We start from the raw sequence: 18,507 nt of genomic DNA on the forward strand, positions 1-18,507 counted from the left end.
GGGGAACATCAAGGTCACATAGTACAAGGACATGTGGGATGCAAGCACGTATCTTGGGAAAATATACTCTGACACAACTATTCATACAGAAGCCTTGTGTATATATAAATAAAGCATAAAATAGTATAAATAGAACTGAGATCAACTTCAGTTATATCAAAAGTTACCTTAATTGTTCAAAGAAAACAATTTTCCGGTTTGCTGATAAAGCAGAATCTAACTCTTTACAGTATTTTGCTGTAACAAAGAAATAAAGGTTAAACACAAAAGAACTATATAGCTATTAAAAAAGAATGAGAGATGCCTATATACGCTACCAAACAGTGTTCTTACTATTACTGTTAGTAAGACTATTACTGTACTTACTGTTAAGTAAAATAAGCATGTTGGAAGAAATGTGTAGGTTACTGTTTAATAAAGGAGCAATATGTGTGTCTATATATGTTTGGGTGAATATGTAATGTACACATAATTGTATGTTATATATATTACATAAAATAACAGAATAAGTGTAAATATATTTATATATACATGTTTCTGCTTCTGTTATTAAAAATGTAAGAATACCTTTATTTTTTTAATTTTAATTTTTTTTTGTTTTTTAGAAGAGGGAGGCAGAGGCAGGTGGTGGGCCAGACGGAGAGAGAGAATCTTAAGCAGGCGCCACACTCAGCATAGATGACCTGAGCCAAAATCAGGAGTTGAATGCCCAACCAGCTGAGCCACCCAAGTGCCCCTGGAAGAATAAACCTTTATTTAAATGTTTATAATAAACCTTTCTTTAAATGTTTATAATAAACCTTTCTTAAAATGTTTATATATAGTGACCAGGATAGAGTAGGGTAGAAGAGAGGGCTAGAAGCTAAACTTTTTCTTTAATATCCTTGTTTTACAGATGCAACCTTGGAACTATTTTACCTACGTATTAAAAACAATGAAAAATTTAAAAAGCAACCCCTAAAAATTGAAGTTGAAACTAAATAAGAACAAATTAACCTAAATGTATATCCAGTTGGCAACATTTAACACCTAGGGAGAAACTACTCAGAGTCACTTTAAAACAGCCATCAAACTGTGAATATATATATTTCTTTCTCTACTAGACCATGCTCTAAGTAACATAAAAAGAAGTAGGGAAGGTAATTAGCTGTTTTCAGTAATGATGTCATGGTCTTAGTTGCTGGTGATGTTATTTTAAGGCTGTTGTGAATATAATATTGGATAAAATTTAAGTCACCATGCAGTACTCTGTTATTCCCAGTGTCTTGAGAACTAGAATTTCTCTTACGCAAGAAAGCACATACAGATACAAGATAGAATAGATTAATTAAAAACCTAACAGTCCTAATTTTTAATTAGAAGAACCAGTATAGGGGCGCCTGTCTGGCTCAGTCAGAGGAGCATGCCACTTTTGATCCAGGGGTCATGAGTTTCAGCCCCACGTTGGGTGTAGAAATTACTTAAATAAAACTTTTAAAAAAGAGGAAGAACCAGTATAAACTCGAAGTTCACTTTGTATTTTCATCCGTATCTCTTTCCATCAGTCTGTCTGTATCTTAGCTGTGTCTACACAAACTAAGGTTTGCCATGAGTTAATTGTTGAATTCTAATGGATACATTATACTGTCTACTAACGTTTATATTTTAAATTTTATATTTTTAAAGGACAATAAAATAACATTTTATTACATATTAATGTGAGCTTTTAAATGTTTTTGGGTGTTTTGATAAATTGTTGCTTCAATTAATCTTAGTACCCATAAAACAAACTTGATGACTATGGTGAAAGGAAGAATAACTCCACAGTAATCACGCTTACTCTTACTCTGTCTTCTTAAACTATACAAACTCCTAAGCAAGGTACTTGCTCTTGCTTTAAGTCTGGTTTTATAAGAAAATCTGATGAGCTCTAACCTAATTGCTATAAAATAATTTGTTTATTATAAATAGAGAAGAAGGTATAAGAGTGTGTAAGTATATAATTGCAATATATTTGAAAAAGTACTTAAGTTTTTATTAATAGATTTGGTCGTTTTTATGATATAGTCTAAAATAGTTCATCTTCAGAATCATACTTGTTTTTATATAAAAACGATCTTAAAATGTTTATTCAAATTGCTTTGTGACTTATTTTGGTATTTTGAAAATTTACAAATTACAAAATGAATTGAAGTCTATTTAATTTTTTAATTTTTAAGGCATATTTTTGCTGTATTTTTGACTGTACACAGGTTCTGCATTTACGCACATAAGAGTAACGATTTCGTCAAGGGGAAAAAGGCAGTAAACAAAGCATCTATTACAAATCATTATAGGATTGTTCTTTTTAAGTATAAAAATCAGAATAAATTATGAGTTTTAATTTTTTAAATTTACAGTTAAATTAGATAGTAATATGAGATTGATACTGGTATTTGATGCATGAAAGTTGTCTTTTAATTGATTAAATGTGATATGAACTTTAAAATAGCATATGGGAAAATTCTAATTCAGTCAGTTCTAACTTACAGTACATTTAGAAAATTAATTTTTTTTTGAAACTTGCATATTGGCCAAAATCTTACACAGGTTACTCTTTCAAGGTTCTAACCACATTTAATCAAATATAAGACAGCTAACATATTTAATACTTTATTTTCAAGTAATGTACTTTTTAGAATGTAAAGTATAAATTTATTTTTTTTTCCCATCAGAATACAGTCGTTTTGAAGCCAAAATACATGACTTACGGGAGCAGATGATGAATAGTAGCATTAGTTCAGGATCAGGTTCTCTTCGAACTAGCCAGAAGCGATCCCTCTATGTCAGGTAAATTTTTTTACTTCTAATTATGGCAGTCCTTATTTATGCATGCAAAGTCCCTCACATTTTTTACTGTGACTGAGTTAGTTTTCCTGTAGAAAAATACTTTGCAAGGGCTCCTGACTGGCTCAATCGGTGGAGCATGCAACTCTTGATCTCGGGTTGTGAGTTTGAGCCCCAGATTGGGTGTAGAGATTATTTAAAAATAAAATATAAAAAAAAAAAAAAAAAAATATATTGTATACCAAGGAAACATTTTATGATTGGTTTCCTGAGTGTGTCTTTCAAGAGTTGGAATGTTATTGTATTAATGAAAGTTATACAACCCCTTGAATAATAATGAGTGACTATACTGCAGCTTGGTATGTCATAACATCCAACACTTATTTTTACTTATATTCTTTATAATAAAATATTCTTTGAGTAACATTTAATTACTATAGCAATTTCCATAATAGCAAAGAGAGCTTATGTAAATAATAGTTTAAAATATGAATAGCCTCAGTAAAGAACACAGATTCAGGAAATTTCTACATGTATTTTTTGAATACTTGGGAGAAGACAAGCATTGTTATTTTTCTATAATTGATTCATGTGATAGCATAAATCTAATAATAGTAAATAGATACCATTAGTATATAAACTGTTCTTTTTTACTTCACTGGGCAATAGGGCGTAATACTGATGACCTATTTGTATTCTGTATACTTTTTTTAGTAGAGCTTTTACTCAGCACTTTATCATACTATTATTTTAACTTTAGTAGATGATTACAGGTAATCTCTACCTGTAGAGATTTTTCTCACTTTCTTCACTTGTTCTTTTCCTACCCTTTTCATTCCTTCTGCCCTACCAGTGATCTGGGAATCCTTAGTGTATCAGATTTTTCTTTCCTTCCACTAATTCTTGCAATATTTATTAAATTCTTCTGTTCCAGAGTCCTTAAAGTGTTTTGTGATATTGATATCCACAGAAAAAGGAATAACATTTCTGTTTATACTCTTGTTTTTTCATTTTCTTCTTCTTTCTTTTCTAATTTTAGTATAATTAGGTGTTGCCTTTAATAAGTGATTCATTAAAAATTTCCAAAGACATAAAAATCAAAACATTAGGTTATATTTGTTTTAGGTAGATTTTATGAATCATCTTTCCTTTTTGTTATTTTTTAAAGAAGTAGATATTTTTACAAGTTATATATTATCAGAAAACTTAATGAAAAACAACTGTCACCTCCCAACAGTCCCCAATTTCATTCTCTAAAAATAATCATCTCCATTTTCTTAGCAAACTCCCTTGCCTTTCCCTCCACGTTTCTAAATAATATGCGTATACTGCTGTTCTCTAGGTTACCAACTTTGGACACTATGGACTTACTGCCATAGTAGATAACAACTTTCTCTTTCATATCAAACCATTCTGCCTCTTCCTCTATCACTCAAACATAGTGCCATCACTGTTAATAAAATTAATAGTATTTAGAGTCATGTGACTGTGTAGTATCTGTCATTACTTTCTCAAGCAGTGTATTATGACCACGCTTCCTTTCTTTTGCAACCCTTCATTTTTCCTGGGCATAATGATTGTGCCATTTTTATTTGCTTAATTGTCCATGTACTTATTACTAAATATCTTTCTTTATCTTACAGTACTCTGTAGAGTTTTTCACATGATGAAACATGTGGTTGCGCATATGATCTTATCACTTCAGATTTTTTCCATCTTTCTTTTTTTTTTTTTTTTTTTTTGAGAGAAAGAGACGAGATGCGTTTGTGAACAAGGGGGCAGGGAGAGGCAGAGGGAGAAAGAGAATCTTAAGCAGACTCCTTGCCCAACATGGGGCCTGATCTCATGACCCCGAGATCACGACCTGAGCCAAAATCAGAAGTGGGATGCTGAACCAACTGAGCCACCCAGGCATCTCAGTTTTTTCCATCTTTCTGCTCCAGTCTGGACCAGTTGCTCTATAGACTTGTACAGGTCTCACGTGGGACTTGCCTTTGCCACTGTCTTATTCCTTTTAGCTTTCTGCTGTGTCAGAGTGTGTTTTTGAGATGCCACCTTTTCTTTCTCAACTTTTATTTTACCAAAGCACATTCTTCAATAAATTCTTGAGGAGAGGGTGTGTGGGGGATACTTTTTGAATCTTAGCATGTCTGAATATGACTTTGTCTTTTCCTTCTTAGAGAATTTGGGGTGTGGAGGAGGGTATAATATCCTATTTTATTTTCTGAGAGCCTCCTCTTACATAGTTGATCCTTGTTTTGTCATCTTCTTCTTATTTCATAGATATATCTTCTCATGTTTCTGTAATATTTTCTTCTGCTTCTCGAATTCTCTGCTTTCTCTGTATTTTTTTCTAGTTTACTTGTTTTCTTGTTTTTTATATGTGAGGCAATCTTTAAATATTTAGTGATCCTTATGAATGGAGAATGAAGCCAGTGGATTTAACTAAAAAATAATTATCTTTGTTCATTGCCCTCTCCCACCCCAGGTCATTCTTTGGGGTCATTAAATATCTCTAGAAAAGAACCTTTAATCCCTTGCCTGCACTATGAAACAGGTTGCTAGAATTTCAGTTTTCAGTGTGCAGATTCCTTTTTAATCTATCTGTTTTTAGGGGCACCTGGGTGGCTCAGTCGATTAAACCTCTGCCTTCGGCTCAAGTCATGATCTCTAGGTCCTGAGATTGAGCCCTGAATCAGGCTTCCTGCTCAGCAGTGAGTCTGCTTCTCTCCCTCTCTCTACCCCCCCACCCCTCCCCACCACTCGTTTTCTCTATTTCTTTTTTTTTTTTTTAAGATTTTATTTATTTATTCAACAGAGATAGAGACAGCCATCAAGAGAGGGAACACAAGCAGGGGGAGTGGGAGAGGAAGAAGCAGGCTCATAGCGGAGGAGCCTGATGTGGGGCTCGATCCCATAACACAGGGATCACGCCCTGAGCCAAAGGCAGATGCTTAACCGCTGTGCCACCCAGGCGCCCCAATCGTTTTCTCTATTTCAAATAAATAAAGTCTTTTTTTAAAAACCTGTTTTTAGCCTAGCACCTTTCCCCTCCCCATCAAGTTCCAAAGTACAGAGCTTCCCAAATTCATTTTCTTTAGAAACTAAACGTCTTGTCTTCTATAGGTTTAGGAATAGAAGGAATCTGGATGGTCTAAGTGCTATATGAAGTGTTTCTACCAGTTCTTCTGTTTTCACTGCTGTAACTTTCTCTGCCTACCTGGATTCTGTACACTTCTGTTTCCTGAGCATTTCTAGAGTCATGCGGAGTAAATTATTCCAATATCCCTCTCTTCAGACACCCCATTTAAGCTTCCTCTAATCTTTAGCACTGAACAGGAATTCCATAAGATCCAGCAATAGCACTACTAGGTATTTACCCAAAGAACACAAAAATATTAATTCAAAGGAATACATACCCCCACATGTTTATAGCAGCATTATCTACATTAGACAAATTAGGGGAACGGCCCAAGTGTCCATCGACTGATGAATAGAAAATAAAGTTGTGGTGTGTGTGTGTGTGTGTGTGTGTGTGTGTAATGGAATATTATTCATAAAAAAAGAATGAATTCCTTGCCTTTTGCAATAACATGGATGGAGCTAGAGAGTATTATGCTAAGCGAAATACATCAGTCAGAGAAAGACAAATGCCATATGATTTCAACCATATATGGAATTCAAGAAATAAAACAAATGACATGGGTGGGGGAGGGAGAGAGGCACACCAAGAAACAAACTCAACTATAGAGAACAAACTGATGGTTACCGGAGGGGAGGTGGATAGGAGGATGGATTAAATAGGTGATGGATATTAAGGAGAGTACTTGTGATAAGTACGGATGTTGTATGGAAGTGTTGAATCTCACCATATTGTACACGTGAAATTAATATTACACTATATATTAACTAACTAGAATTTAAATAAAAACTTTTTTAAAAGATAGGTTTAAAAAGGTGGTTAACACTCGGGGTGCCCGGGTGGTTCAGTTGGTTAGGCATCTGCCTTCGGCTCAGGTCATGATCCCGGAACCCTGGGGTCAAGCCCCATGTTGGACTACCTGCTTGGTGGGGAGCCTGCTTCTCCCTCTCCCTCTGTTGCTCCTCCCTGCTTGTGCTTTCTCACTCTTGCTCTCTCTCAAATAAATAAAAAAATCTTTTTTAAAAAGTTGGTTAACACAAAAAGGAATATGATTTGTATCCTAATGTCCATTTGCCATATTAGAACAAAAAAATGAATAAATTGTATTATAAATGTAATTGCTAGGATTCTTTCCTCAAGAGAACTATTTTGGATAAGAATTTAAGTATTGTACATTGATCAAATAATAGAACACAATTTTTCTTCTTATAAAATTTTAAAAGATAACATTTTAGTATTTTTTTCCAAAATATTTGGCAGCAGTAAAAGTCATCTGTAGTTAGTTTTCATCATTGTTATTGACTCTGAAAGTTCTATTGACTCGAGCTTTGTGAACAAATGGAAGGATAACTAACTGACAAAATAGTCACTCTCTCAATACAGTCTTACAGTCCGTAACTCATGACTCAAATCTGTCAGGGAGTTTGTTTTCCCCAGTGTGTATAGCCAAAATAAAGAGAAGAGTACTTTTTATATTCACTCTTTGTTTATTAATTTAGAGCAACACTCTAGGTTTGTCTTCATTTTAGAATTCAATATGGCTTGCCATTGGATTATACTAAAAGCATTTTTTAAAATTCCTCATTCAGTATTGAGAGAAAGAAGGTAGTATACCTAATTTTAAAAACTTACTGTAAGTCAGTGTTGCTATTTCTTTTTTGTCTGTCTTTCTGTATATAGTGCAAATTCTTGAGCTTGGCATTATTTTGCCTACTATTTGTTTAATTATTTATCTGGGTTATATACACTTTCACAATCCTATGTTAACATTGGTAATATGATAACAAATAGTCATGGGGGGCACCTGGGGGGTGGCTCAGTCAGTTGAAGATCCAACTTTTGGTTTCGGCTCATGTCACGATCTCAGAGGCTGTGAGATGGAACCCCTCGTTGGTCTCCTTACTCAGCAGGAAGTCTGCTTGACGATTCTCTCCCTCTGTCCCTCCCCTCACTCACACACATTCTCTCTCGCTCTAAAATATAAATAAATCTTTAAAACAAACAAAAACACCAAATAAACATGTACTTTTTTGGTCTTAATCTAGAGCCCTTTTTGATTATGACAAAACTAAAGACAGTGGCCTTCCCAGTCAAGGGTTGAACTTCAAATTTGGAGATATCCTCCATGTTATTAATGCTTCTGATGATGAATGGTGGCAAGCCAGGCAGGTTACACCAGATGGGGAGAGTGACGAAGTTGGAGTAATTCCCAGTAAACGCAGGTAAGTAAAAGTCCATTATAGTCTTACCACTTGAAAGTAGGGCAACATAGACAAATAATTGTTGATTTTTAAAATTATTTTACTGAGGGTGATTTTATGCTTGGTTTTCTACATGTTTCACAAGCATTTAATTTTGTTCACCTTATATTATAACCAATGACATAATTAAAGAATATGATGCCCCCAAAGAGATCTCTCTAAAGCTCCTACTTAGTTGCTTAGAACAAAATAAACATATTTAAATAACTTTGCTATCTGTCTATACCATTGGATGGAGAAAGATGTAAAAGCCTCTGTACTTATCCATGTAGGTGGTAATGAAACCTACTAAACTTTCAGGATTTTTGATTGTGCGAATTGCCTCCTTTAGACTTAAAAATTGAAAGTGTAAATCAGAATTTTTAGAAGTATCTGGTATTTGCTTCACATCTCTTTTCTTGCTTAATTTAGAAGTATTGATGTATTCACTGGTCTTTCCTCTTTGCTTTTAACCATTTATTATAGCGATACATACTTACTATCTACTGGCAAAAGTGGTTAAGTGGAGATAGTCTTTGAACAGTATGATCCCAGCATAAAGAACCCTCTCTAGGTCTATGAAATGCTGCTGAATGTCCCTACACATGTGGGAAAGGTATTAAAATGTCAGTTCGTAATTCTCCCCAAATAACTTATTTGCGAGGTCTGATTCGTGCAGATCATTGCCTGAAAGTCTTTTTAAGTTTTAAGATAGCCAGCAAAAATCATTAATGAGACATTAATGTTTATTCTAGCTGGTTAATTCACTTCAAGTCAAGCTTATGATGTAATACTTATTTTAAGAGTTTATAATTCATGTAAGTATGCCAAATCATATACCTACTTATAGACCTCTACCTATATATATTTATATTACTGTTTATAGAAGTTGAAATGTAGGAATATTAAAGTATTATCAAGATTTGTAGTTGTGGTTTTGGGATTTATGGCTATTCTTGGCTAGATCCATGTATTTAACAAGATCCCACTATTTGGCTAGATAGATCGTGTATTTGGTGGCAACTCCTCTTTTAGCAATGCAGCCCTCAGCATAACTTTTTTCCTAGAATAGAACATAGTCTGTTTTAAATTCAGAAATGCTTCCTCTGTCTCTGTGCCTCATTGAGTCAGTAGAAACCTCACATCTTAAATATCAAAGTCAGAGTTCCTAAAAATTGTCTTATCCTTTGGCACCTCCTATCTTGCATAGGCTTTATGTGTGCCTGCAACAAATGAGAAATACACTGACTTTGGTGGAAAGAGATTTTTTCCTTTTGTATAAAAATTCTATGAAGTTGGGTTTTTAAGTCAGAAGTGCCGTAAGAGACTTATCTTAAGACCTCTCTAAATTTCCAAATTTATAAATAACATAGAATATAATTTTTCTTCCATAAACTACATATGAAACCACGACTGATTATGCCGTTACATTCTTGAATGTATTTAAAACTTTTATTTTCTTAAATAGAACTATCTTAGACATCTTTACTTCTAATAATAGCACAAGGAATTATTGTTACTACAGTTCTCAGCTTTTATTCAGGGACAGTATTTACAAATAAACACAATTTAAGTCACTCAGCTACTTAGTGTACAAGGTAACAATGAGAAAACAAAGCCATTTTGAATTGTAAACGTTTACTCACTAAATGTTAGTTTTGCAGTGCCCTCAGTAAGTGCCTAGGCAAAATTACAGATCAGTTAATCATGTCGTGGACTCTCTAATCATGTCATGGATTGTTCTAGAATAGTAAAAACAAGTTTTAAATCCATGACTGCTAAGGTTCTTCGGTACCCACAGTTAAACTATGTCACTAAATAATGAAGAAAATGCATTTATTCATAGACTATTTTGGTAAGTTTTTCTGCTATATACTGACATAATTGCTGTGTTGAATTAAAGATAAAAAGCTTAATTTACATGAAATTTTACAAGGTTCATATTGGTATTACAATCTGCATGAAACATTTCTTTTGATGTAGTTTTTTGACTTGCTTATTTTGAATAGTTAACACTTTAACAAGGTTCAAAATTCAGAAGATCTAAAAGCTATACAGGCTTCCTCTTACCCTTGTACTCACAGCACCCTTTTCATTTTTAGAGGGATAACTAAGGTTACCAGGTCTTGTATATCCTTCCACAGATATTTTAAAGCTCTTTAAAACTCTTTTTGTATACTATAATTGGTTACTTTATGTATTTACACAAATCTATCACTGGAGTTAAATTTAATTTTTGTATTTCCCATTTTTTAATAAAAATTTCAGAGATACAGAAAAGTAAGTTCAAGAGGAGGAATAGTACAGGGAATACCACCCACATATCCTTCACCTACTTTCACCAGTTGTTAACATTTTGCCCTATTTGCTCTCTCTCTCTTATGCTTGATTTTTAGCATATATGTATGCCCCATGCTAAGCTAACATTGAAACAACAAAAACAAAATCCAGAAAATTGCTAAACTCAGAAGTGGTTCCTCATAATAATTTCAGTATCATTATGGAATGTGAGTGCATCTATAAGTACACATGTACTGTATTTTGGTACTTCACAAGTGGTTTTGTTTCGTAATAAGCCCTGTATTTTATTTTCAGAAATTATAATTAATTTTGGGATACAAACCTTGACGGCTTCTGAAAGTTTTAAAATATAAAAATGCCCCATACTAAAGTATCAGTTCTGATGATTTCTTATTAGACCCTTAGATATTTTGGTATACTTTAAAAATAGCATTCTATACTTTGACAGAGTTGAGAAGAAAGAACGAGCCCGGTTAAAAACAGTGAAATTTAATTCTAAAACAAGAGGAGATAAAGGGGTGAGTATATGAAATATCTTTTTCTAGATATTAGTAATTGAGAATAATAGGCTTTTTTATAATTCTTACCAGAACTACACTATTAAAATTAGAAGGATTTTGCCATTAGAGTTAACTATCACCAGCTCTTGCCATGGTACTTTGTAATAGTAGATGCTGAAGTAAGTCATTTATTAAATTAAAGCAGTCATTTTACAGACCTTTCCAGGTTATCAAAACTGTCATTTGATATATTCTTAACAACATACTTTGGTGAGGTTATTTTTACAAGTGAAATAAATTCAGCCTTCCTTCAGATATCCAGTTAGAAACTTGTATTAATCATGATAGCTAATTTAATAATGCATCTTCTGAGAAAATATGCCCCAGAATATTATTAACTAGGTCATAATGTAAGTTTCTATTTCCTCCTTCATGCCTGATTATAATTTATTAAGAGAATCCATGCTTTAAATATATAATCAATATGAATTTTTATTTTGAGGGAATAAAGAAAGAGACAGTAGAGGATAAGTTTATAGACGGTCAAGAAATACTTCTAAATTCTTTCATACATAATTTTAAAGGTGTTTTTGTTTTCATTTTTAAGTTCTGCTTGAATCTAATGGATGCCAGTGAATGAAAGAGATACTGCAGGCTTTGTCCTGCACTATGTGTGTAATTACTACAATGGAATATTGTAGTGATAAGCCTGAAGAAATAAGCTGAACACATATGTTGTCTTGAAATACTATTTATAGGAATGTTTTATGTTTGCATTTTTTAATCTAAAGCAAAAGTTTTATTCATTTGATCGTATTTCAAATGAATGTGGAAAGTTAACTTAGCAAGTTAATTAACCCTATCATCTGTACTTCTTTGATAGCAGTAAGCACTCAAACTTAAAGGCTTAAAATTTAAGATAAGCAATATCCTCAATCAAAGAAATTAAATCTAAGTAAATTGTATAATGTATTCAGTTATTTTAGAAATGATAATTTCCTTTAAAATTGCAGCTTTCAGAAAACAAAAAATTACATAGTGTGATCTGAAGCAATATTTAGAATAGAAATTTGGGGGAAGGAAAAAAGCCCAAGTAAATGCTCAAGATTTGAAATTTATACGGTGCTTTTGGTGCTTGTTTTATATATGTCTTTAAAAATAACTTAGTAAAATACACTGTCAATGTATTGAAAAAGAGATTGCATGTTGTAACTTTTCTTTCATACTGTACTGTAAGAAGTTAACTGAATTAACGACATATTTAAATCTTAGTCTTGTTTGTTGACTGTAACCAACCTTATACACAGTCACTGTGTCCTAACTCAGCGCCAGAAGGATGCATGATACTGAGTGGGGTAAAAATACGCTTGCCATTGATGCAGAACTGCATTTCTTTCTATACTACCATTTCCCATTCTGAGTTCCTCTTTTCCTTTCCTTACATGGTGATTTATGGACTTACTTCCACTGCGGACTTATAACATTTCAGTTTCTCATTAACATTTTTAACATTCATTTAGCTATTTTGACATACCACATGTAGAAATTATATACTATATATATAGATATATATCATGATTTTGTGATATTTTATCAGTTCTTATATTTATTACACGATCTCTCCTGCAGTATAGCATTAATAACAATAAGTAATTAGACTATTTTGTATTGAAAATGTAGATAATCCAGAGGTAGTATGTTTCTTCAGTTTTGTGTTTTCCCTACACATATTCGTCTTCTTTGCTTTGGCTATTTTCACTTTTAATAAATTCTTCATCTGAAGGACGTTAAATGTATTAAAATTAACTCTTAACTAACAAGCATTTCTTCCTGTCCTATATTATGGTATCTTTATGATATCTCATTTTGGCTAACTGCAAAGATATCAAAAATCAAAACATTTTAAACTTCATGTTTCTTTTGGTTGTTTGCTGTGAAACTGACTCTGACCACTATATATGCAGTAGGAGGGATAAATACTTTTTATTAAAAACAAAGCAGTTTAGTTAGATAACATAAAAATTATTACTAAATTCATTAATGATTTTCATGAACAAGAAGATTTAGGCGTTCCCTAAATTAGATTATCATAAATTTTTCTCTATTGAAACTTAAGTTTTCTTCTGTTTCTCTTTTCTAAAATTTGGATTCAAGCAAAGATTTTTATTTAAATAATGCTACTTGACAGTCATAAGTCCAAATTTCTTGCAGTATTTTTCTCATCAACTTAATTTTTAACTTCTGCTTAGAGTTATCAGAGCCTTCAAATTTTAGGATTGCAATCAAGACAGTCTGTTGGACTAATGAACTATGAATTTATTAATCCTGAATTATTGATATGAAAAGGTAAAAATAAAAGTTTAACCTTGTTTTTGTGTTAAGATTTCTACCAAAACAAATCATTTCAAGTAATAGATTTGAGCATAAATTACTTTAATCTACCTCAGCACCTTATTTACCTGGCATCACATGCTTAAAAATACAAACATGCCAAAACATACTTCCTGATGTGGATATACTTCAAAATAATGATGACATTTCATGACATTGGATTAAACTCAAGGAAAGTCAGAAAAAGATTTTTTATCCTTTATATTGTTCCTGCTTCAAAAGTAATAATTCGTAGTATCATTGGTAGGTCAGGCCATTTCCTTCAAGACATGGATATCTGTGACAGAAATTTAAAAAGAAGTTATTCGTCTTCAATAACATCACCTTTCTTTATGTGACATGGTTTTAAATCTGTGAAGGCACAGATGGGACATTGAAGAAGGGAAAAAATCTGTTTCCAACATCTGTGTAGTAAGGAACATCATATCAGCTGTGCAGCTCCTCCATAACAGTTCTGGATAACTCTTATAATCTTTTTTCTTAAAGCTATTAGAATCTTCATTGCCTTTTTGGCTTTTATGGGCACTAACTTTTTATTCCCTATTCAAGATACAGTGCCAATGAATTAAATCTTGGTTCCAGTTTATTTACATATACTTTTAAAAATAGATAAATATAGTAGAGCTTAAAGACAAATCAGTTAGGATGGCATGCAAGTTGGCAAGGAGAGCTCTGACTCTTCTTTCTTTTTGGTATAGCATCGATAAGTCTTTTGCTGGAATTCTGTGTGCTTGATGGACCCCTCTTAGTTTTCTTCTCATTTTCTGATTCAGAATAAGCATTTAGTTATCTTTTTTCTGTTCCTAAATAAATAAATAAGATTGGTTCATTGTTTTTAAATATTCAGAACTAGCAGCTTTCTCAGTTGTTTTGGTTTTCTTTTTTTATAGTGGCTTTTTTTTTTTTAATTCATTGGAGCCACAAAAAAAGGGGAGGGAGGGAATATGCTCAAGCCAGAGGGAAATGGAGACTATTACTTGCTGCATAAAAAATACCTGAATAGCCTACAGTAACAATTTAAAACAACTTTTGCTATAGAGAACTTCATACCTGGGAATCTTCTAGAAAAATATGGATTGATAAGAACAGATGTTAGCTGGTTTGTACTACAGTAGTAGCTAATTTGAGTTACTTTTCAAGTAGCACTTCTTATTTCTAGGTATTACTGAATTACACTGTAAATTTTTAAATATTTTAAGTTGAGAAACGTTAGAGGAGTTAATACAAAGTTAGAAATTCACTTTGTGATTGATAAAATTCATATACAAACTGCACACTGTGGTCACAAGAGTCAGCTTCCACAGAGCTGCTAGGCTGGGCCTTTGTACACACAGATAGTAGACATCCCTTTGTTTTGCCCCTCCTTCTCTTCTTCAGCAGTCATTCAATGACAAGCGTAAAAAGAACCTCTTTTCCCGAAAATTCCCCTTCTACAAGAACAAGGACCAGAGTGAGCAGGAAACAAGTGATGCTGACCGTAAGTATGTGGATCCAGTGGTCAACTGAAAATAAATGTAGAGGGACCTACTGCCCTGCAGTTGGTTGTTACCATGGAGACAGTTTCAAGAGCTGCAACAGGTTACTAATTGTCTTAACCAGGGATAACTTAAGAGACAAATAAATTTGCATACCAGTCTTAACTTTTTCTGGCACCTTAGGAATTCTTAATTTAAAGTTAACAGTACTTTCAAGTTATGTGTTTAAAATAAAATAATTTGATGTAAGGGTTCTTAGAAGAAACACTGAAAATACTCTCAAAGAATATTTTAGAGGAAAATTACGGATACCTGAGAAGCTGCTTAATGATCTAGGTATAGCATTGACAGTCTTTGAGCATAGATTTTCTGGAATCATTTCATTTTATCCTATGTGTTCACTATATGGAGACAGTCTGAATTTTACTTTTAAAATAACAGGAAATCTCAAATTTTGCTTCTCTGCACTAAATCAGCCTCTAAGCTAGAACTTTGATTCCTTTACTTTAGTACATTACATTCAGCTGCTAGCTTATTTCACACTTTAAGAAATCTACAAAAATGCTCTAAAATACGTGCACCTGTAATGGTCTTGGAACTGTCTCTTATTGTAGCACCAATTTTATGCATTACTGACAACTATTTTCTTTGATTATCTTTTTATTGCTTGCTCTCTGGGAACTACTCTCTACAGGAGATCCCTGACGACATGGGATCAAAAGGCCTGAGTAAGTGATCAAAATACTCCCAAGTTATTTTTTAACCTCCATCTACAGACCTACCTTTTTCAGATACATTTTGAGATTCATGGTAGCGCCTTTCTGGCATGAGGAGGTATATGATTTAGATTGCTTTTAGACTTTTCATGTAAATAATGTGCTTGGGATTTTTATTTCTATAATACATACCTTTTGTTTTTCTAATGCTCCATTTTTCACATGTCATTTGAAAAACTGCTCAGAATTACATTTTCCTTTTTGTAATTTTTATGGCAATTTTGCTAGGGATTTTTTTATGTAAAAGACTTTTTTTTAAAGCTTTTTAAAATAGTACTACCTGCCTTCATTATTAGAATGTAGAAAATAATCTTGCAGTTTTATGTCCACTGGGGTTTTTTGTTAAAACAAGTTAAAATTACTTTGATTCTGTATTAGAAGAGCATTGCTATAATGTAAAACTGTAAAATATAATGAATCTTAATAGAGAAAAATTGTGGACCTCAAATTCAGTAACAGTTGATGTAGGGGGTCGGAAATTGTAGATCTCTTTTTCTTGGAGGTTGTAAATTATTAAAAGAATTGTAAGAAATATTATCCTTTATTTTTCCTTTAATCAAGATGTTGTCCATGGTTTTGGGTTTTGTGTTCTTATTTAATTTTCTAACTAGTACTTAATCTTCATGTAAAACTTGGTACAGTTTGTTATATAGGAGTCATTCAGTAAATGGATGAAACAAGTCATTTTTTAGCAAACAAAATTTTAAATTTAGATGTTCTCAAATTGATTATATATGATACCGAATATTACTAAGTTATTTTAGGTGACAGTGACTCGTAGAAGTAATCTCATATGCTAGAGTTTTTTTCCTGGATAGTTCTTTCTATTTGGATTATTAAGCATTTTGAAAACTTTCTGTAATTCATTGGTCATTAAGGATATAACAGTATTGGGGCACTTGGATGGTTCAGTCAGTTAAGCATCCAACTCTTGATCTCAGCTTGGGTCTTGATCTCAGGGTCGTAAGATCAGGCCCCATATCGGGCTCCATGTCCAGCATGTGTAAAAAAAAAAATTATATATATATTATACACACACACACACACACACACATAAAACCAATATCTTTAACTTTCTAAGATCTACATTAATAAATGTTATATTTCATAGAAGGTTTTTTTCCTTGATTTATGCTAACTTTGTACTGGAATTTTAATCTAAAGTATAGGTACTTTTATTTCAACCTTAACGATTAAAAGTTTGTGTTAGAGTGGAGGCGGTATGCTTTATATGTAATTATTTCTATATAGACACACTTGGTTATTTTTGCCTGTGCCTTTTTAGGTTTCAGCAAGAGCCACAAATTTACTTTACTAGTGGCAACCTTTTTTAATATTTTTACCTTTGGGGAAAATAATCAGTGAAAATCTTTAAAACTGGAAAATATTTCCACAGATTCTTAATGCTATAGAATTTATTTTGAGAATGATTTGTTTAAGAGGTATGATTCAGCATAAGGACCCACAGATTTTTATTATCTGCTGAATCATTAGAGACTGTGGAAAAACTCATTGGAAAGGAACTAAATGAAGAATTTGTTTACTATGTTGATACTGTTATGATGGATGATAATTACACCTTGACCATATCTTAATTTCATCTCTCATTTTGATGATTGGGACTTGATCTGAGAGACAAATGAAAAATAGTAACTGTTGATCAGCAGTGTCCTTTAGAAAAGGATTTAATTTTTTGAACAGAGACTCAAGATCCCTTGAATGATGGGTTTTATGCTTCATCTCACAGGAACTAAGATAATTTATTCACCTGGTAACTTGATGATCAGATCAAGATTTTGTTTGGAAAATACTGAGGGAGATGGGAAAATATCAGTAAAAATTCTAAACCTGGTTAAAACAGATGACTAGCAGTTGACAAGGTGCCAGTTATTATACAACAGAAAATGCTGGGAAAGGGTGGTCAGGGACATTATTTGTAGCCTCAGTAATACAGGAAATAAACTAAGCAGAATCCTGTGAGATTTTAATATAAAGAAATAAATGTGACTTCTGTAGGTATTTATCAAGCCTTGTTGAAACAGGACTCATAAAGGGACTGAGAAGAAAAGGCATAAATTGTTTCAGAGAAACAAACCCGATGAGAAATAGAATAACACTGAATATCAAGAAAGATGTACATCTACGTGTAATTTCATATAACCTGTGAAAAAATAGGGCATTTGATTGAAGAGGAGAGAAACAAAAGTGATATCCTAGAACACTTTTCATAGACATGAACTCAGTGAGTCTACAAAAAAGAGAATCAAATAAATCATTGATTTGCCCTGTTGAGAGTAGAGGAAACAATGAGAGAATTTGCCTTTCCAATCCTAATTTTGACTAACAGAACTAAATAGAATATGATGGAAGTCTGAGAGAATGCAAGTAAATCATCATAGCTTGTGAAAAGCTAGATAGAAATAGAAACGTGTGCAGCTTGTATGTCTTAAGGCAACTTTGTAAAAGGTCAGAAGGAAAAATGTAAGATTCCTTTAGCAGAGACTAAAAAGAAATAAATTTCAGGAGAGGCTGTATAAGGTGCTCAGAAGTGAAATCATGATACACAGTTTCATCCAAGGTTTGTACCTATAGCACAATTTTTATAGCTTTCCGTTTTGTAGAACACCTCAAAAACTCTGTCAGTTAGGCACATAAGAAAGATATGTAGGGGCACCTGGGTGGCTCAGTCGGTTAAGTGTCTGCCTTTGGCTCAGGTCATGATCCCAGGGTCCTGGGATCGAGTGCTGCATCAGGCTCTCTGCTCAGCGGGAAACCTGCTTCTCCCTCTCCCTCTGCCTGCCACTCTCCCTACTTGCGCGCACACTCTCTCTCTGTCAAATAAATTAAAGAAATAAATAAAATCTTTAAGAGAGAGAG

At 32.9% G+C, this 18,507-nt stretch overlaps 1 protein-coding gene across 12 annotated transcripts in view; it reads left to right on the top strand.

Annotated features, from left to right (window-relative positions):
* DLG1 (discs large MAGUK scaffold protein 1) overlaps window positions 1-18,507 on the top strand; it is a 257,844-nt gene that overhangs the window by 211,310 nt on the left and 28,027 nt on the right. For 7 of the 12 annotated variants that reach the window (XM_026496015.4, XM_057306847.1, XM_048214738.2 and 4 more), the window contains 4 exons: window positions 2,694-2,808; window positions 7,993-8,169; window positions 10,937-11,006; window positions 14,757-14,856. In XM_026496015.4, coding sequence (XP_026351800.2) covers window positions 2,694-2,808; window positions 7,993-8,169; window positions 10,937-11,006; window positions 14,757-14,856 — 462 coding nt within the window. Of the gene's footprint in view, window positions 1-2,693; window positions 2,809-7,992; window positions 8,170-10,936; window positions 11,007-14,756; window positions 14,857-15,548; window positions 15,583-18,507 lie in introns of all 12 variants that reach the window. The other 5 variants (XM_026496047.4, XM_026496026.4, XM_026496056.4 and 2 more) reach the window with 2 other exon arrangements.

The sequence above is a fragment of the Ursus arctos genome, unplaced genomic scaffold (assembly GCF_023065955.2).
Source record: "Ursus arctos isolate Adak ecotype North America unplaced genomic scaffold, UrsArc2.0 scaffold_4, whole genome shotgun sequence".
NCBI lineage: Eukaryota > Metazoa > Chordata > Mammalia > Carnivora > Ursidae > Ursus > Ursus arctos.